The sequence below is a fragment of the Papilio machaon genome, chromosome 12, assembly GCF_912999745.1.
Source record: "Papilio machaon chromosome 12, ilPapMach1.1, whole genome shotgun sequence".
NCBI lineage: Eukaryota > Metazoa > Arthropoda > Insecta > Lepidoptera > Papilionidae > Papilio > Papilio machaon.
The window spans coordinates 6,259,973-6,281,170 of NC_059997.1; the positions used below are offsets into that span (position 1 = coordinate 6,259,973).

The following is a 21,198-nucleotide window of genomic DNA, read 5'->3' on the forward strand; positions in this document are numbered from 1 at the left end:
AAACTAGAAGTCTACCTATAGTAAGATAAAGTTAGTAAAAATATTTTTTATACAAAAATCCGATAGTAGAAATTTATTTGCAACAGCGTGCAGGGATTTAAACTTTCAACCTTGATATCGTATATCAAGCTGATATTTGCAACTGTCTTTTTAATCATTCATCATTGCCTATCTAATCTTTCTTTCCATCAACGAAATCTTTCATTGAAATGATATTTAAAAATATAAAATTATGAGATAGCAAAGTAATAATACAAACTATGTACGTTTTAACATAAATCTTGTAATAATTAATAGCTGTTTCTAAACGTTACTTTGTAGCCGAAACACAAAAACTATACAATAGTGCCTCTTATTCTCTCTGAAAAAAAAAGACAGAGACGGCTATATTATAGCTGTTACTTTGAATTTATTTGATAAGTAAGTTAACAAACTTTTTGCTTTTAATTCATCTTAGACGAGATCATTTAACTCTATTAGGTCGATTTATTCTGTACCACGTAATGTGTCCCCTGACAGTAATCAGGATAAAGGCGAATGCAAGCGGTGTTTTAACAAAGCTTTAATTAACATCGATTTGACCTTTGTTAATGACACCTGATCTCCGATTTACTTACTAGATATAAACTTAATAGCACCGTTTTTTTTCTTTTATTTTCAAATTTCGAATAGTATACTTCATAACTCCGATTCCACTGCCGAAGCACCTGTATAAAATATATTGTCTTTTAGTAACAGGACCATGTTGTCACTGTCAACGAACAAGTCAACATAAAATCCTTACACGAATAAAACCCTAATAACATTTATAAAGTGACAGCTTTGAAGCAAAGTTGTACAGGTGACCACACGCTTTAAAACTGATGGGTTTTAGAAACTTGCAGAAATGTGTCAAGGAAAATTTTCTAAAGTGTTTCCGATAGACTTGGTCGACCCTTTTCTTATTGTTATTTTAATGTGAAAAGGTTACTGACTCCCACTAACACTTTCTGCATGAATTTCACAATACATATTTTGCAGAAAACTGAAAATAAGTTTTTATCAAATTAATTTGAACAACGGTAAACTCCGATGTTTCGTAACGTAGGAATACTGTAGTCTGGTTAAAGCACGCTTCACATCTTCAGTTTCGTGTAGTCGAACTGATCAGTTAAATCGTTGGTGTGTAACCAAAATTAAACTATAAGTTAAACTTTATAGTTCTTAATTTTGTCTACGCATGTAATTTTGATGATGAGAGATTTCATGAGCGTCGGTGGCTCAGGGGTTAAGCACTTGACTTGCAATCTGCAGGTCCTGGGTTCGAATCCCGCCATGTACCAATGTGTTTTTCGATTTTCGATTTACATATGTACATTTATCCGACGTTCTTACGGTGAAGGAAAACATCGTGATGCAACCTGCACATATCTGCGAAGAAATTCAATGATATGTGTGAAGTCAACCAACCCGCACTTGGCCAGCGTGGTTGACTATGGCCTAGTCACCCCTAACTTGGGGTAGGCTCCGAGCCCCTCAATGGGGACGTATAGTGAGCTGATGATGATGATGATGATGTAATTTTTAACTGTACATTTCTGCTGTACAGTTAAACCTGCGCAGTTAAAACTGAAGGTGTGCAGAGAATTTAAACAGCATAGAATTATTTTAACATAATTTTTCTAGAATTCGAACTACATTTTGAAGTTATAAATCTTAAATAGAATCATACTAATATAATATATTCGAATGTTTAAATGGATGGATGGATATTTGTTACAAGGTATCCCATGAATAGCTGCATAGATCTCAATGATATTTGGTATAGATAAAGAACACAGTCTGGAAGAATACATAGGCAAAGTTTTTTTTTTGCGTTGACGGAGTCTACAGCTAGTAATCTATAAATTAAATAGTAACAATAAATATTTATTTTATTAGTTTTTCGATACTTCATCTCAATTATTCATGTAAATTAAGTAAGAATTGCAAAAGCAATTCAGTAACAGTGCCGTGATATAATTAAGCCGTGTTACTTTCTCAGTTTACTTTGCGCGACCTACGCCTCCACTGAAGGTACATTGTCATTGTTATTTTAATCTCTTGTCTTTGTTAAAATAACTTTGCATTTATTATTGCCGGTGTTTTGTTATGCTCTTTGAGACTATTGTTTTAAAACACACTTTGCGAGCACAAAATTTAAATTTCGAACACAATAACCGTTGAAAATATCTTTAAAAGGACTTGAGGTGTCAAGGTTGCCTAAAACATTTAGGTACAATCTAAGACCCTTCGTACATAAGGCAAATTTTGGAAACCCGACGAATTTAGTCGCTAAGCGATGTCAAAGAGGTTCGTACACAGCGCGTGTCGCCGACATTTCTATCTGTCATGGCCAACGACAGTCGCTCGTAACCTGTTTGTCAAGATCGTCGTGAGAAAAGTCGCTGCAATTTTCAAGATGGCGGAGCAAATCACAATTGTATAGGTTGACATGTAATCGCTATACCTGTACTGGCCGATAAGACGACTCGCGTCGACGATCCAAAGTTGTATGTACAGATCGCGCGACGCGATTCCTGCGACGAAACCATAAAATTTTAGTTTCGACGCTTTATGCTGCCCTGTGTACAAAGGGCCTTACTTATAAGAATAATTATTCTTATATCATTTTTGGTGCCTTTTCAGCTTCTGTTTAAAAGGTACTGTCTGAAATTTAAAGTCTATTTTGTTTAATAAAAACCTTTTAACTTTGCTTCATTTCCATTAATAAGTTTTCCAAACATGTTTTATTCTTCTACAAGTCTATAAAATTAAGTACATTTTTACTCAAAATTAAATGATTTTTCCAATTGGATATTTTTTGTAAACAGACGTAGGCTTATCAGTGTTATGTTTAATTAATATAAAATAAACTTTCAAAAAGACCACAAAGTAATCCATCAAAGAGAAAATAGACCAAATGTGAGTTTTAATTAATACGCTGACGTTACAAATTCATTTTATTATACAAACGATTTATTTTTAAATTATCACTTCATAGAATTTTAATAAAAGTACTTACCTGTATATTACGTGTAAAATCAATAGAATGGATGATGTTAAAAACATTTATTATAGTATTTTGTATTAAGATTGAGGTTATGAAAAAAAACTTACAAATACAATCAGTTTATGATATCGACCTCGAGGATGTTACGTTAAAAGGCCTTTCCTGTAATTGAATCTTAGGTTTGTTCTTTTTAAATTGTATACATAAATTATGAAAGATAAATTATTTATTTCTGTGGTGATTTTGTTATACATCTTTTTTTGGATTAAATCGTTTCAATAATAATACTAAAAATGTTGCTTTTGTCAAACACTTTGATGTTCGTATTAATAACTGATTTCTGAAACTTTATTTTATTTGTAACAAATATTTAATATTACAGTAATTGAATTTTTTTAACTAAGGAACATATGTGTTTTACACTTTTGACATCGTTAAACTATAGGTATATGTGAAAGTGTGTAGCTGATATTTAAAAGTAGTCCGAATAAATTCTGGTATCGTAATTATAACAATGATATGAAACCTTCTTGTTGTGTTTTTCCCATTTTTCCATCCTAACTTGATGCAGCCCTTTCACGAGTATTGACATACTCTTGGTGTAGGGACTTTTGTAGTGCTTATGAAACAAGAATGTAAGACGATGTAACGAAATGGTTATTTACTAAAATCGTAAGTTAACATTTCATATCTTTCAGATAATAATCAAATAGTAAAAACTGAACTCATAATTTTTCACGCAATCTAACATTTTTGAGAATAAAATATACTGAGAAAGGAAAAAAGTTGTGAACATCTTTATCTTGAAGGGATATTTAAGTAAAATCAAATAAAACCACAAGAATCCCTAAGTAACAAACGTCGAGAAATTAAATTATGTAAATGCCTACGTCCCGACATCCGTCATTTTAAATGTAAATTATATAAGAACATATTATCTCTAAAATGTTTCAATATACTTTAATATGTACACTTAATTAATATAAATACAAAAACCACAGTGACAACCGTATTTGCTGTATTTATAAAAGTAGGTTTCCACTAACGAGATACTTGTATTAAAACTTTTGTATTATAAGGTGGCAAACGAGCAAGCGGCCATCTGAATTCGCGGAAATGGCGAAGCGACCCCTGCCCCTAGACACAGGCAGGTGCAGATGTGTTGACTACCTTTATTCGACTGAGGAGACGCGCAGAGAGAATATTTCCTCTTCCTATGCGTCCCCTCCTCCATCAATTCCCTTCCCATCCTTTCCGACTGAGAAAAGGGTGGGCAGGGAAAGAAGACTAAAATTAAGCCTTCGACACCACACTCATCAAAGGATACGCTGAATATATATTGTGGTATTTCAACGGGCGAGCCAGCCAACAACAGATGTTATTGCTGGGTACCACAGTTAAATGTTTTTATACAACTGTTACGCCATTATTACGCCAATATTACGATAGACATTCTTTTTTTTTAATTGACCTCCACACTCAGAGACATGTATAGGGTAATTGAGACCTTTAGTGCAGATTTAGTGTAAGACAACATAATGATCATTATAAAAATAACTAACACTATCTCATTATTTTGCGGGTAATAACAACCTCAAAGCACTTACTAAGAATATAATTCCATATTAAAATTCCAAGTTAATATGCGGCAGTGTACAGCAAAGCAAGGAAAGAATTTCATAAAATTTGTTCGGACTACGTTTAAATTAGGTGCGTCAGTGGCTTAGGGGTTAAGCACTTGAATTGTAATCTGCAGGTCCTAGGTTCGAATCTCGCCATATATCAATGTGTTTTTCGATTTTCAATTTACATAATGTACATTTATCCGAAATTATTATGGTGAAAGAAAACATCGTGATGCAACTTGCACATATCTGAGAAGAAATTCAAAGATATGTGTGAAGTCAACCAACCCGCACTTGGCCAGCGTGGTTGACTATGTCCTAGTCATCCCTAACTTAGGTAGGTTCCGAGATCCTCAATGGGGACGTATAGTGAGTTGTAATAAAACAATAATACAATAATATGTTTACATTAAATAGAATTAAAATCAGATTTTTTATTTTCCAAATAAGCAATACGTTAACTGTAATATCTTATATGTATAAAAAAGTTTTAAAACAATTACTTTGTTTTTGGGGCTCGTACTTTTCGTATAATAATGTTCACTTATCACCAAGGCTTGCTAGATATCTGACAGCTCTTCACGTAGCACGTGTCAAGGTATCGAGATAGTGAACACATGTCGTTCATACCACATCGTTATGGTTCGTTCAAACAGATCAAGCTGGAGAGGAGAGCAAATTTGTATCTATAGTAGTTAGAGGAAAAATTTGGTTCTTACAAATTTAAAAAATTGTTTCACTGTTGGGGAGCTTCACTATCCCTGTGTGACATAGGTTTATTACTAGATTTTTATTAATACTAGCAACTGCAATTTACTTGAAACGAGGTTTAATTTTATTTCTCACGAATTTTTTATCTGTAATCTTCACAATATGAAAAAATATGAGGAGACGAACTGTTTACCTTTGGTAACTTGAAATAAAAATAAACTTTTTGATAGTCGTTAATCGCGGTTATATTCTAAATGTGTTAATTCTTCAAGGGAATAAAAAAACATTTAAAATTTAGCAATTTATTACATCATTATTATACAAAATAAATCTCAAATATAATAATTATAACACAACCGAAGCGAAAACATTAAACAATGGATTTAATAGTTGCAGGCGGCGCTGCGCGGGCGCACTTAAATGCATACATCGGGGTTAGTTACTTCGTAAGTTAACTAAGTACATTCAACTTGGGCATGACTTGATTCTAAGTCCCACTCATAGGCAGTAATTCTTACAATATACAACCGTTAAATTGCAAAACGATCGCATCTAAAGTGACCATAAAAAGTTTTTAAATAAAACTTTACCAAATAATCTTATAAACAAGAATAATACATTAACAAAAATAAATATTTAAAAGAGACCGTAAAATGGTACTAAATAAATCTGCAAGCGAATTTAATTTATTACGGAAGCATCTTTAAACGATAATAGCCTTTAAAAACGGCGCTATAAAGTTTAAAATCCCCTGCTCTTATAATATTAGGTATTGTAAAGTCAAACGTGTTTTATAATATTTTTATTTTTATAATACGAGGTACATTACTATTGTAAAGTCAAAAAACTTTTGTGGTCATTTAGGAATAGTCAATAACTTTACCACTCCATAGATGAAATTTTAAGGTCAGTATTTTTTATAATATCTATCAAAAATTAATAAAAATTGGACATAGTTATCAATCAACGTAGACTAGTCAAATACAAAAAAAAAACTAAAAAAAATCTTTACCGTTTGTATGGAAATAAAAAACTTCAAACAAGCTTCCATTAACTCGCTATTGCTGTAAATTTTCATATCGTAACTAATAACTTAATTCATACAATTTTACTAAAAAAAAAAAAATCTATCGAAAAAAAATCTTTAAAAAATTTCAAAAAGTACATGAAAAATCAAATGGCAATATAAAAAATGGCTTTCTTTTTTTTTAAATTTCAATAGAATATAAGCAAACAGCTGTATCAATTAATCTAATATATAAAATTTCCATGTCACAATGTTAGTTACCGTACTCATCCGAAACGGCTTTACCGATTTTTACCAAATTTTATATGCGTATTCAGTAGGTCTGGGAATCGGCTACTATCTATTTTTCATACCCCTATTAAGTTTTTTTTTAACTGCGCACGGACGTAGTCGCGGGCGACAGCTAGTATTATCCATAAAAAAACAGCAAGTAGATTTGATAACTACGTCCAATGTTCGCAATCAACTAAACGAACTTTACATGTAGCTAACGAGTTAGGATATGTGATGTGTTAAAATACTGAAGCCCTGCGACAACATTTTTTACAAACACGTAAACAAAAATACACCCAACTGCAATGGTAATAAAGACTAAAATTCCTTACGATTTGTATAAATGTTCAGTCGCAGAACATAAAAGCCCTACCCTAAAGCGTATAAAACAGTAGAAGTTATTGTTTTGTATACTTAGAGATGTAAGGTCAGCAAAAGAGTTGGTTCAGAATTTAAAAAAAAATCTAAAATTTTTATTTAGTTTATATCTAGATGTACGGATAACAATACACTGTTGCGTTTAATTTAAAAAAAATTAATTCATTTTAAATTTTCAAATATCTCTTACCCATCTTAACTTATTTGCTGACCGTACAGACAACAATCATACTTTGACCAGATTTAGTTAACCCTATTGCATCCCAGTTTGGTGTTGCCAACAGCTGTTGTACAATAAATCATAAAAACGGACAAGTGTGGCAACACCGAAAATATTGGGAAAATATCACCAACAATTTATCTCCAACGATCCCGTCCTTGCGCCGTAACGCTAAAAACATAAAGATAAAACTAGAAACCTATAAAAAATATGTTACAAATTAATACAAAAACCAGGGGGTAGTTAATAAAGATTACAAAGAGAAAGAACTTAATAAAAAATAAATAAAAAAACTATATACAAATATACGCTTCGGACGGGAACAATCGGATATCTTCGCGCAATTCCTTCCAATTCCGTGTTCGCTATAAAAACTTCGCTTTAAATTAATCCTTCGGCGGTTAAATGACAAAATATCACGAGAACGAATACATAGTTACATTAGAATTAGTACAAAACGTTTCAGCTATAAAATTTAAAGCGTGCGCACTTAAACACTAATTGTATCAAATCCTTTATTCAGTAAAAAAGTACGAAATAGCTGCGATTGTACAAAAAATTTATCAACTACGGGATAGTGAGGACGCTTATGCAGCGCGGGGGGTGCGGGGGGCGCGGGGGGTGCGGGGGGCTTGCTGGCCGGGGGGTCAAAACAGACCGACGTCCTTCTTCATATTGGTCTGCTTCCATGCGGGTAGCGCTGCGAACTCCTCTTTGGTCATGCCGAAAGCCTCCTACATAAAAAATATTAGAAAGTTGTATTCATTGATTATTATGAGACGATTTTTGAATAAATATACATAAATATAAGGTGCAATTTACAAAGTGTGCTAATTGTAAAATAATCCATCATAATTATATACAAAATGGGAACCCATGCAATTGAGATCTGCTGAAAATAACAAAATGTTCCAACGATTGAAGAGTTGTAACGTGGCGTATTTCCGTACACCGCTTTGTGATAATAGGTAAAAAAAATTATGCAGCGACATGTGGGCGGAGCGCAGACTGGGGGCGTGGCGTTTGTTCGCTGTTTGCAGCATCCAGCGCTACAATGTTGCAGGGTGTTACTCACGATGAAGTCGGGCGAGGCGAGATGCCGCTCGAGGTGGTGTGGGTCCACGTGGTCGGGCAACGGGCGACGCTGCAACTCGGGCAGGGGCAGGAGGGCGTCGCACGAGGCCAGCCGCGACACCTCGCAGCGCCCCGACCGCGCCTCGCCCGCCTTGTACCCGTGCTGAAATGTACAGTGCCCCGTCACAGTGCCGTATACATACAGTGCCTTAAGCCAACCAACACCTGCTTTATACTATATCAATGTATTTTGTACATGTGGTCATACCTAAAATTGATTTTTTTATATTCCAACACCACTTCGTTGCTTACAAAAGCAAGTAACGACAAAAGAACGATCCTTACAATATATAAAGTGTCACCACCACCAGTTCAAACTTATTTCGCAGTTCTAAAAATATGTGTGCGAAATATTCTGAAGGCTTGCATATAAAAGCGGGTTATCTATGTTATATATACTGACCGCTATGTTGGCGTCTGCGGCCTGGTCGTGCTCGTGCCAGGTGTCGAAGAGGTGCTCGAAGGCGGCGGGCTCCAGGCCGGCGGCCACCACGCGCACGTCCTCGCCCCGCCCCCCGCCCGCAGAGCTCCGCCCCGCGCACGCCGCGTACGCCTGCGCCGTGCGCAGCGCCGCCACGCGCAGCGCCTGCCAACGAGCTGCGAACGCGCCCACGCCTGAAAATATATAATCGTACTAATTATACAGAGTCCCAGTGGTAGACGTCAGCAACAACAACATCACTGCACGAATTGGCCTCGCCCTGTGAAATATCATGACCACACAGAAGACAGGCGTCAAGTGGAAGTAATTCCAAATACAGTCTGATGAGTGTGGTGCCGGAGGCCTAATTTTAGTTATATTTCCCTTCCCACCCTTTTTCTTATAAGGAAACGATGGGAAGGGGAGGTGGATTTGATGGAGGAGTAGATGCATAGGAAGGTCTAAATATTCTCTTTTTGTGCGTCTCCTCCTTCGTCGATTGGTGGTAAGGCAACGTATCTGCAATTGCGAATGTCTATGGGAAGTGGTCGCTTCGCCATTTCGGCGAATTCATGTGGCCGCTTGCTCGTTTGCCACCTTGTAATTAAAAAAAAGGCAACAAAGAGACTGCTCGAAACGAAGTGCTTACCGGCATTGATCTCGGCCGGCTCGAGCTCGCCGTCCTCACCGCGCGGCCACCAGCCCTGCCACAGCCACACCGTCTGCCCGTCGTCCACCAGGAACAGTGCTGCAGCACAACACCACACATCATACACATGCACATATATTATATTTTAATGTTGAAACATTTACAATATAGGTTGACAAACTCACCGGGTTGCGAAGCCGAATACAACTCCTTTTGTTCAAAAGGGAAGGGTGTCACCAGGTGCTCGTGGCGCAGCGGCGACAGGACCTCGTTGGCTTCGAACTGACCGCCCAGGTCCGTGAAGTGGAAGAGGCGCATTGTGACGTCTGCGGGCGCGCCTCCAGCTAGCACCGAGCTGTAGTACTGCTTGTTGGCGCCGCCCAGCGCCTCCAGCACCTCCCGCGGCTCCTCCCCCTCCTTCACCTCCGTTATCTTCACGTCCGAGGCGTTCTCACCGAACAAGTAGTTCGACTCGCGGGCGATCAGCTTGTTGGCGAGCTCGATGGCGACGCTCTTGGTGTGCTTGAGGCTCCTGCTGCCGTGCCATATGTAGAGGCCGCCCTTCTCCGTGTCGACCAGCAGCAGCGACCCTCGACTGCGCAGCTGACGCACGGAGCACGGCACTTGCAGCAGATAGGCCTCGTTGGCGACGTTGCCGCGCGTCACGAACAACTTGTACCGACTCTTGTCTGTGCCCCTCTTGCCCTGGTGGATTATCAAGTTGCCCTGGAAGAGGTTGAGGAATGCGGGCGGCTCCGCCCCCTGGGCCACCCTCACCTGCGGCCCTCGCTCCTTGTCGAGCTCGACGGTCAGCAGGGCCGCGGCGCCCTTCTCGTTGGAGGAAGCGTCGCGCCCTTGCCAACAGAAGTAGGCGCATCGATCCCTTCCCGTGAGATTGTGCTTGGAAGGTTTCCCGTTCAGTTCTCGTCCGGTGACGGTGATCTGGTACTCCCACCTGATGATGTAGCTGTCTGCCGAGAAGAACTCGCCGATTTCAGCATCGTTCTCGACTTTCTGGTAGTCGTACTCCTGTATGAGCCACTTGCATACGGACTTGGTCTTGATGTCGTAGTGTCTCATGGAGTCCTTGTCGTAGTAGTGAGTGCCGCGACCGAGGTGGGAGCCCTCCAGCACGAGATCGGGCTCCTGGTACTCGTTGGACCACATCTCCTCGGCGTCGCAGGGGTTGATCTCGACGCCGTTCGATTTATTCTCCTGCGGCTTCACCTTGATCACTCTCGTATAGTCGGGCCAGTCGAGGAACTTCTCCTTGAATAATATGGTTTCCATGTGCTGCGTAACTTTGGAGAGTATCGCCCACTCGGGTCTGGATTGTGATGACTTGAGGAGCGGGCCGGAGTCGTCCCTCAGGCCTTGGTAGACGGCGGCATTCAATGGGTTGACGTGACACTCCTCGTAGTTGTATCCGTCGTTGAAGAGTTCCTGTGCGAGCTGCGCTGCGCGACGTCTGCTCTCGAGGGGTACGTTCTTTCCGTACCATATGTACATTTCGGAGCCGAAGTCGAAGACGATAATCTTGGACAGGCTGAGCATGGCGATCCTCGGCACCTGGCCCCAGTACTCCTTGATGGGCACCAACTCATCGTCGATCACTTCGTAGCACATGTTGGTCTGCACGATGCAGGACTCGTATATCTCGTCCTCGTCCGCGTGTCCGGCCTCCGCGGGCCGGTAGCTCTCCACGTCCTCGGAGACGCCGAGAAGTGACCAGAATTGGATCCACTGCTTGTTGGAGTAGTTCTTGGTCTGCTCGTCGATCTTGATCACGCCCGTCGAGTTCTTGCAGCCGAGATCTTTCGTGTTGAAGATATGCAATGCGATATCTGTACTTCGATTTCTGGAAATAGGGGTAAAAATGGGTTAAAGCTTAACACAGATAAACAATAATCTTACTAATATTATAAATGTGAATGTTTAGATGAATAAATGGATGGATGGATGTTGTAAAGGTAAGTCCAAAACGGCTGCATGGATCTCGTTGAGATTTGGCATAGATGTAGAACATAGCCTGGGCGAAAACTACTAATTAAGTTTTTTTTTTTAATCCACGCGGACAGAATTGCAGGCGACAGCTAGTTATACAATTTAACAACACAAGCAAAACTGACCTCTCGATGACATTAGCATAGAGTCCAATATACAAGAACACTTGGTCGGGTGTGACGAGCAGGAAACAGTCGCCGCGGTTCACGTTCGAGTGTACAGGCTCTACTAGTCTCGTCTGAAAACAAATTATTATACATTAATGCTGCTGTTAAGAAATCTATACTAAGTGAGTGCTTAAGTAACCATTAAACGACTTTGCAAAAAATACTGTCAATTGACGGTTTCGGAGGCAACTGAAAAAGTGCAATTTATGTATGGAGAAAATGTCCGTGTATTACCTGCACTCGTCTCCTGCCCTTGACATGGAGCAGCATGAGGGGCTTGGTGCCGTGGCTGGGCGCGCTGGAGGCAGCACTGCGCAGCGCCACGCTGGAGAAGTCCTCCTTGCTGGCGAGCGCGGCCAGCGCTTCCGCTGCTAAGCCACAGTTGGCTGTCGCTGGAATACAAATAACAAATAAAGTACCAATTTTATTGTATTTTGAAAGTTACAATAGATTACATAGGCTATGTATTGTTATATTTCATTATAAATCAAAAATAGAATTAGAAGTCCAGCAAATAAATGAGGACTAAAAAAAATTTTCATTTTTCATTATTAAAATACAATAGAGAACCTAAAAATTATAAAATCTTATTTTACGTGACTGATTAATTTAATGAAGAGAGTCAATGGCTTTGGCCCGGTTATGCACTTGACTAGTAATATGTAGGTCACGGGTTCGAATCCCGCCATGTACCTACGTTTTTCGATTTTCGATTTATTTAAATACATTTATTCGACGTTCTTACGACGAAGGAAAACATTGTGATGCAACCTGCATACCCCTGAGAAGAAGTTCAAAGATATGTGTGAAGTCAACCAACTCGCACTGGGCCAGCGTGGTTCACTATGGCCTAGTCACCCCTAACTTAGGGTAGGTTCCGAGCTTCTCGGTGGGGACGCATACTGATGTAATTATAAGTATATAATGAAATATAAAGGTATGACTGACCCTTCTCCTTGATAAGCTGGTCTCGCAGCGTGCAGGGCTGTGCGAGGTACTCCTGGCGCAGGTCTGTGCGCGCCGCCAGCGCCCGCAGCGGGTTGCGCGACGCCGCACGTCTCCGCTCGCGCTTCGCACGTCGCGCGCACTCGCTCGACAGACTGCGCACATCACACACAATACTTCTCATGTACTCCTATACCTTCACACTCTGTTCTGTCTCTGTCATTTCATCGAGATCCGTAAAACCGTTCTAGAGTTACTTAATTAACATCCATCCTTCCATCTATCCATTCAATAATAATGATAATATAATTTGCTTTGTAAAAAGAACACACTTCCAACACATTTATATTTTATTTATGGCATAAAGAATTTGCTAGTTATCTAGGATTTACTTTAACAATGATGTAAGTAAAGCTGGAGTCGTTACAATACAGTTTGATTTCTTTCTATTATTTATATTCCACGTAATTTCTTCTTAAAATTATTATTTCAATGTATAACGAGTATTATTAATTCTAGTAAGTTAAATTGTACAAGAGTTAATATAACTAATTTTACTTGATATATAACTCACAGTTGCCTGGAGGCGCTGTCGATTGCGTCGAGGTCCAGATCTAGGTCCGCGGCGTCAGCGGGCGCTGCGCTCTGCTGCAGCGGCGCGAAGAACGCCTGGAAACTTTCGTCGTCCGCCTTCGGTATACGCACAGCACTGCCAGACTTCTCCGCACCCGGAGATTCATCACCTGGAATTGCATCAATAGTTTAGAGTTATTTTCCCGGAGTTCTTCGTAACGTGTCAACTGTCGGCTACTTGATAAAATTGTGCTTTTTGACATGTCTCAGACGGGCACAAAAGTAGTGTTTTATGCGTGAGGATTATTATTTAAACACATTTTGGTGGTGTTATAAAAAAATTACGGTGCCAACCCTGAAACTTTCAAGCGTTAAAGCATAAAACTATTGAAGACTAACTCTCATCTAGCCTGCTGATGCTCTCGCTGACGGAATGACTGCGCTTGAAGGGCTCGCGGTCGCGGGGCGGCGGCGCTTCTGCGCTCGCCTGCACCACCGCACACGAGGCCGACCTCAGCGGCCCACTAGCAAACCCGTTCGTCGGCGACGCCACCGCTTTGCGAGATCTGATCGTAAGAATCGACATCATAATTTGTTAAACATTAAACAAATTAAGTGTAACCTACAATGGAATTTGTTGCTAACTATTTAATGTTATTGAAAGTTGAAATTTAATTACATTACACTGAAATCATAAAAACTGTAACGACCACCACATAATATAGACATGGACGTCGTCTCTTAGTAGTGTACACAACTGACCTAAACTTATTGGGCGCCGGAATGCCGGGTGTGACGGGTGCGGCGGGTGCGACGGGTGTGGTGGGTGCGGTGGGTGTGCCGGGTGCGATCTGCGGCACGGGAGGCGCGGGTGGTGCGGCGGGCGGCGTGGCCACCTTGTCCCGCTCCAGCCGGCCCGCCACCGTGAACAACGACGCATCGCTCTGCGGCACCCGTTTGCGCCAACCCTGATGCACACAAAGGTAAATCATACAATATGTTGGTATACCATATCAAAAATTTATTCAGATGGTAGGATTTCGACAGACATCATATTATAACATTTCATATACATAGTTAAATAGGTTTAATCTCAAGTGTACCAATGTCCATATTTATACTAGTTAATACATAAAGAAGATTAAACTGGCCATGAACCTGTTCCTTTTAAGGACAATCACAAAATAAAAACAAAAGCGCGCACAGTTGTGACTAATAGCCTCTACCAAAACCAGTAACAAGGAAACGTATTAAAAGATTATCTCCCGCAGAAGCCTTCCTTGTCATCGCCCTCTCTCCATATTTAGAATTTTTAATGAACCATTGTACGTCTAATGCATTTATTTTATTACTCCACTCTCGTTTAATCAGATATTGTGCGTGACTAACTCAAAAAGCTTTTTTTACAAATACTAGATGAAAACGGCAACATCAAACCAATATATATTATTAAATCACACAATCTTTGCCGGTTTAGAAACGCTTAGTGGTCAAATTTAAAAGCTTTTTTTATATGCAAGATAGATATAAAATGTTCATGCACGTGCAAATCATTATCTCGGTTTTAGATCGTGTAAAAACAGAGCTGTAATCTCCCGTTGCATAGTAAAAGTCATGACATTTATAACTGACCTCAGTCTTGACATCGTAGCCTATATCAAACAAACCGCAACACATCACTTTGCTCAGTTGTCATAAACATTATACTGTTGCCCACGACTCCGTACGCCCGAAATTAAAAAAATCCTTTTTTCATCTTATTACTAATACAATTTTACAATAAAAAATAATACACATATTTGACGCTATACAAACCGCAGTGGTTTGTCACTAGCGCTAAAGTGACTGTCTTGCGTATATAATATAACGTTCGCTTAATGTAATTAATATGTGTTCTTGCAGACTATGTTCTACATCTAAGTCAAATTTCAGCGAGATCCGTTGAGCCTTCTAACAAACAACAATCCAAGCTTTCAAACTTTCGCATTTATAAAATTATACTATCAAGTTATAAGTAAGATAAGTATTAAGTAAGTATATAGTATCATTTATCAACACTTAATGCCATGTCAAAAATTACGAAATGAACTATTCACATAAAGTATCAAAGACAAGGAGAATAAAACATTTTTGTCTTTTTTTTATATTAAATTAATTATATTATATCCTGTATGTAGCATGAGATTTGCACACCTAAGGTCTTTATTATAACATTGTACAGTAAAGGTAACTTTTACATCATTATATACAACATAAAGACGGCAGACTCGGGACCTTTGTTTCACTTCACCATAACAAATCATGGAGAATATAATAAAATAATGACAGACAAAACAAAATCCTAATAACCATTTCAATTTATTGAATTACACATCGCGGTCAGTGACTCATTGGATTGAAATTACTCATACCAACTTCAACTTTACCTCTGATGCAGTTTACAGGAAGGTTGACCAATTAGCGTTAAAATAATAAAAAAAAACCCTGATATTTGAAATTGCCTTTAGAAACACTTTAAGGATATCATCCAAATATGTAATTTAAATCTTATTACATCTGAATAAAGTACATTTTTACATTGTATAACATTCAGTATTGGAAAGGAGAACCCGCTAAAAGGTCGAGCATTGATTTAAGTGACATTCCGACGGTAAAGCATTTCAATATTGCTGTCACAGTTGCTTTAACTATATTGCTTTTATGGACCGGCGTTACTCATGGCTAGATCTGACCAACTATATCGTAAAGGAAATAAAGGTACACGTGTACACAGTCCCACAGTATAAGATAAATATAAAAATTGAACCAAACTATAAGCAAAAGTATTAAGACGAAGTCAACCGTTTAGGTCTATAATCACAACTACGCTTTGTATGTGAATTGAATTGAAGTTATTAAGACCTTAGTCAATGAGGATTTAATTTCAAGGCGATGAGAAATATCTAATAGAACATATCCATCAAGTATTTCTTATACTTAGTTGTATTATCTTGACTCAATCGTCTTTGTATGCAAATAGTGTAAAATGACCACAACCAGAGACCGCAAGCATTGCGAAAAATAACTTGATAATGTGTAGGTATAACATATTTTGCGTAGTCACATATATATGCAATAGCTTACATTCTTGATTTGATCCGTAAAATCTAGAGTTAAACACTCACAAAAATCTAGTTTCGGTGTTGCTGCGTTTCTCTTTCAACTAGCGAACCCTCGACTTTATTTCTCATCATGAATTCGCGGCTGGTGTTTATCGGACCCCAAGGCATCTGGGTCATCTGATCTCGATTGTATGCAGTTTGCAATTACAACTGTTGAAGGCCTTTACTTATTTGCAATAAACATGATAAGATAGCGCACGAAACATACTTCTGTGTGCTAACAATCAATCATAACAACGTAATAGAGAATGCTTATGTATGCGACAATATCCCTATCTGCAAAGTCACATTATAGTACATACCAGTTATGAACATAAAACTACTTAGGGATTCACATACACACACATATCACAATTAACTTTATTTAACACTTTGAAAGACCAACTACAACGATATAAAAATGATAACAGGTGAGAAATTTTGCATTCACCAGATCGCCAGCGCATTTTAATTTGCCGGCAGCGACATCTATTGATGGTTGGAGGAAACGATTGCGGAATACAGTACTAATATTACAAACTAAACAAGTTATGTATCTATTTTAGGATAGCGTAATATGGACATGACATGTAGAGAGAAAAGGGCATATAGACAAGTAAAAAGATTAAATTTGGATGGCTACAAAGAGAAGAGGAAGGCGTAAAGTATGGATTGTATGATAGGAGTGAATTTAGATATGATCGCTGATAGAAATGGAAAAATGCCAGGGAGCATATTTTGAAACAGCATAATTTCATTTATATAAAATTCTGAACATCATCACAAAGAATTTCCAAAGGCGATTACCGCATGCATAAAGAGAAATGTGACAGATAAAAACGAATTCTTTATCGTATGTGGTTACTCTTCGTCGAAAGGGCGTTATTAGTTCATCGACACCGAATCAAAGAATATCTTATTCATATGAAATTCATCGTTCGCAGTTCATTTAGGAATGAGTTTGGCTTTAAAACAAATTGCGTTAACACATCCAACGCCATCGATATTACTCTGCGAGTTCATTTTAATATGTAAAAATCGTAATGCACTGAAAGTGTTAAAGCTACAGAATTTAAATAAATTTTCTTAAAATAAATAAATCATATTAACACATCAGTAAGAACGTAGGCGTCTATAATAGCGTCAGGTGAATTTATTGTAGCTTTGATTTATACTCCGAAGATAATAAAGGACATTCACCCGCTTGTAAATAATATGTCTACTCAGGAGACAGAATTCTGGTAAGAGCATAATAAACTAAACTGGCGGCTGTTATTTCATAATTTTATAGTTATTGTTTTACGTATGCAATGTATTTGAAAGAAAGAAAGATGGAACATTTATTACCACACAAAGAAATACAAAAAAGAAAAAACACACAAATACAAGGCACGAACGTCATTTTAATTTGTGGTCAGATATTAATTGACTCAATATAATCGACATCTACATAATTGTGTTGCTTCACATTTACTACGTCACACTATTTTGTTAATTTAATTATTGTCGGGCTCAAAGTCATTTAATTGTTCGACTGTCTCTTAAAGATTTGTAGTAGATTCTTAATAGTGTAGAAGTAAGCCCTTAGCGACCACAAATCGACTCTTAAGTTAGTGTGACAATTGCAACAATTTATATTGAATACATAGAGATTTGAACTTACTTGTGCAGCGGTTTCTAATTTGTTTCTTCTATCAGCCAAGATGTTGGGGCCCAATTCATTCTCATCTATGTGCACTTTCTTTTTGTCATCCACTGAATTAAGAGATTCCTGTAACAAGAAATAACATTACATTAAATAACTGCTCGACTGTCATGCCAGAGACACTGCTTGTATAGCAAAATATTTTCAAGAGTGTGTCTTGTCAACATGCTAAGTGTTAGCTCTATGTTTATTTTAGCAAACTAATGTAGAAGTTGGAATCACGTCCAAAATTCCATGGCCAGTGGCCAAAGATCTGTTTGGTATTTTTCTGATTAACCATAATTTATTCGGAAAACTTCCATGCGTAAGATGTAATTGAACTTGTATAAACAAATTCATAATTTTCAAATGTTTAACATGTCTGTATAGTAAGTCTGTAAACGTTTCTTACCGCTGAATTCGACTGCTGTGTCACTTGTATTAAAACATATTGTAGACTCATTTTTGTCAAAGAGAACGAAAGGGATGACAAATTCTAATAAGTCAAGTGCCACAGCAGTGGACATCTACGTTACATTTATTTATACCGCGTATACGTTAATACATTTTCATAGCTAATAAACTTAAGAGCTTGTATTTCCCAAGAATTTGCTTTGATAGTTTGAATGAAATAGATTGCAATACTCATGTCGCAATTAAATTATATGCAGTTGATGTCATTTAGTGACAACATGAGCTTATTGAAGATTCTTTAAGTGATATCAACAAGTGATAGCAGTTGGCACATTGCATTTTAAATCAGCAGCATTTGGCAGCATCATACACAATACAGGTCGAAACATAATCTTTGTCCTTCTGCGTTGATTAATCATGCACAACGCCTGATTCAGCGATACTGTGACATGATCTTGTGAGTATAATGTTACAATTGTCAACCAGTATGTCACGGTACTGGGCACCAATCATGTCGAAGTTTTTTGACATGATTTATACCCAGTTCGAAGTTTTCTGTAATCTTGGGCTACTACGGCCGAAACATTAGTATAAGAATAAACGTCCATCTCACGTTCTGACGGTTATTATAACATACCCTACAATATCATCTGCGCCTTTTTAAGACACAACATGTAAACTAAATATTTAAAAGTCTACATGTCACTGTGTAACTGAAATAATAACAATGAAATACATATCAAAAATATTTTATTTCGCTCCATTGACGAGACATGTTTTATTATGATTTCATTGCAAAATTGTTTTCAAAATAGCCATTGAGTTTTGCGTTGAAGATATTTGTGCAGGTGCACACGAGGGTCATTCAGGTCATCGGAAAGAAGAGCATTTACACCTTTAATATGTAGATAATATAACATTGTCAGCCTCAACTAGGGCATCATGTCTACTATATTATTTGATTTTTTAAAATATTTTTGAAAGTACTATTAGCTTTTATACGCAATTTCACATAAATAAGGAAGGTGAAGCTTTATTCTGTGACGTATAATCGATGTTAAAAGCAGGAAGGTCAATGATAGAGAATTCGTTGGTGACTGCGGATTTGTTATATAGAATTATGAGTTCATAGTATTATTATGTTCAAGAAACTGTGATCATGTTTCAAAGGTGACAGTTCATTTTGACGTAACTGCATCTTATCGATATTAGATCATCGGTTTACTAACAACAGGGGTCTAACAATGAACATTGTTTTGTTTGTATATCACCTTTAATACTAGCATTTCAATATAAGACAGCTTCCGCCCTTGTGATCTCAACAAGATCTTTTATAATATAAGCTTGTATAAAAAATGAATGTCATAACAGTGCAATAGAGTATTGAACAATACGGATTAAGTTTAATAAAAAAAATAGTTAATAAGTTAAGCATTTTTATATCGGGATGTAAAAATAATGATTACAGGCGAGGAGAACATTATCACCAATGCATCAGAAGGGCAATAAAAACCTAAAAATATTTAATTAACGCATAACATTCGAATTTTTGTGGTAAAACATGCTAACCTGTGCATTATCCACTGAGTCAGTTTCGAATTTCTTGAACACAGGCTTAACAGCTCCGTTCGTGCACCTCGTTTTACTTCTTAGCTCTCCAATAACAGAACCAAAATTAAGTCCCGCAGGTTGTGTTTGGAGTCGTCTTAAATAAGGCTTGTATTCGATATTGTTATTATTATTTAACGTCACATCAAGATCATTTTGATTACTTTCTGTTTCTTTAACAGAATTTACAATGAAACCATTAGTAGCAGGTTTCTCTGCAGTATTTTGGAAAGCATTAAATTTGTTATTTAAAGTGTCATCTCTTATAGAGTTTAAAGGTAATATTTTTTCTGTTTTAAATTCAGTTTTATCTAAGGATAAGTTTTGGATAATCGATTGTAACTTATCATCGTTTAGAATTGTTTTTTCCAAGAACTCTGCTAGTCGTTCCTTTGGCGGACTAACTCGTTTATGAAACTTAATATTTTGAAAATTTTCCTCCTTGTCTTCTTCTGGCTTGGCAATATTTACTATGGACGTTTGAGGAAAAATCTCTTCGACTAAACCAACATCGTGTGAATTGACTTCTACGACTGTTGCTGTTTCATTTGGAACTAAAGTTACTGTGTCAGTTGTTTGCTCATCTCCTACAGTAGTTGAACATTCTTTTTCATTTCGTCTTGCATCAACAACATCATGTTGAATCTTTCGCTTCGGAAAATATTTCCAAAGAAGGAACAACACCACTCCAACACCGATAATAATTTCATAAATCATTTTGTGCACAAGTCCAATCATCACTGATTAGAATAACATCACTGGTTGCCACTGAGATCCCTGAAGCTGTTGCGTTTCATTTGAACAACACAATATTTTCACACTGTTAAATATCACACATTGTTATTGTTCCGATTACATTGCGCGTACTAGAGGGAACGTAACTAAATAAAACACAGGTTTGACGAGTTCTGTACTTACAATGGGAATTGAAAAAGTGGAGGGGGAAAGCGAGACAAAGGCGTGTGAGGTCAGTTCGACGCACGCGGACCGACTGACCGAGCAGTAGTTATCATCTCAGTGGGCTGACTCAGGCGCAGATCTAAGAGCGTCGGCAAACACTATCGACTAGCTGCGACATGACGCACCGCACAAGAGCCGAGCTATGTAAACATTGTAGGTGCGCCAACACCGGCGAGGTAACAAGCAATGACCTTGCCTAGAGAAAACATTGGCGCTTGTATAAATTGATCAAAC

General features: G+C 37.9%; 1 protein-coding gene across 6 annotated transcripts in view; it reads right to left on the bottom strand.

Moving 5' to 3' along the window:
* Positions 1–6,777: 6,777 nt before the first annotated feature.
* The window catches only part of LOC106718315 (supervillin), a 145,026-nt gene continuing 130,605 nt past the window's right edge, over positions 6,778–21,198 (bottom strand). For 3 of the 6 annotated variants that reach the window (XM_045680377.1, XM_045680378.1, XM_045680379.1), the window contains 12 exons: positions 17,962–18,069; positions 13,921–14,126; positions 13,558–13,724; positions 13,160–13,328; positions 12,589–12,740; positions 11,875–12,032; positions 11,599–11,711; positions 9,655–11,327; positions 9,470–9,568; positions 8,803–9,014; positions 8,341–8,502; positions 6,783–7,999 (listed from right to left, as the gene is read on the bottom strand). In XM_045680377.1, coding sequence (XP_045536333.1) covers positions 7,913–7,999; positions 8,341–8,502; positions 8,803–9,014; positions 9,470–9,568; positions 9,655–11,327; positions 11,599–11,711; positions 11,875–12,032; positions 12,589–12,740; positions 13,160–13,328; positions 13,558–13,724; positions 13,921–14,126; positions 17,962–18,069 — 3,306 coding nt within the window. In that variant the 3' untranslated portion in view covers positions 6,783–7,912. Of the gene's footprint in view, positions 8,000–8,340; positions 8,503–8,802; positions 9,015–9,469; positions 9,569–9,654; positions 11,328–11,598; positions 11,712–11,874; positions 12,033–12,588; positions 12,741–13,159; positions 13,329–13,557; positions 13,725–13,920; positions 14,127–17,961; positions 18,070–21,198 lie in introns of all 6 variants that reach the window. The other 3 variants (XM_045680375.1, XM_045680374.1, XM_045680376.1) reach the window with 2 other exon arrangements.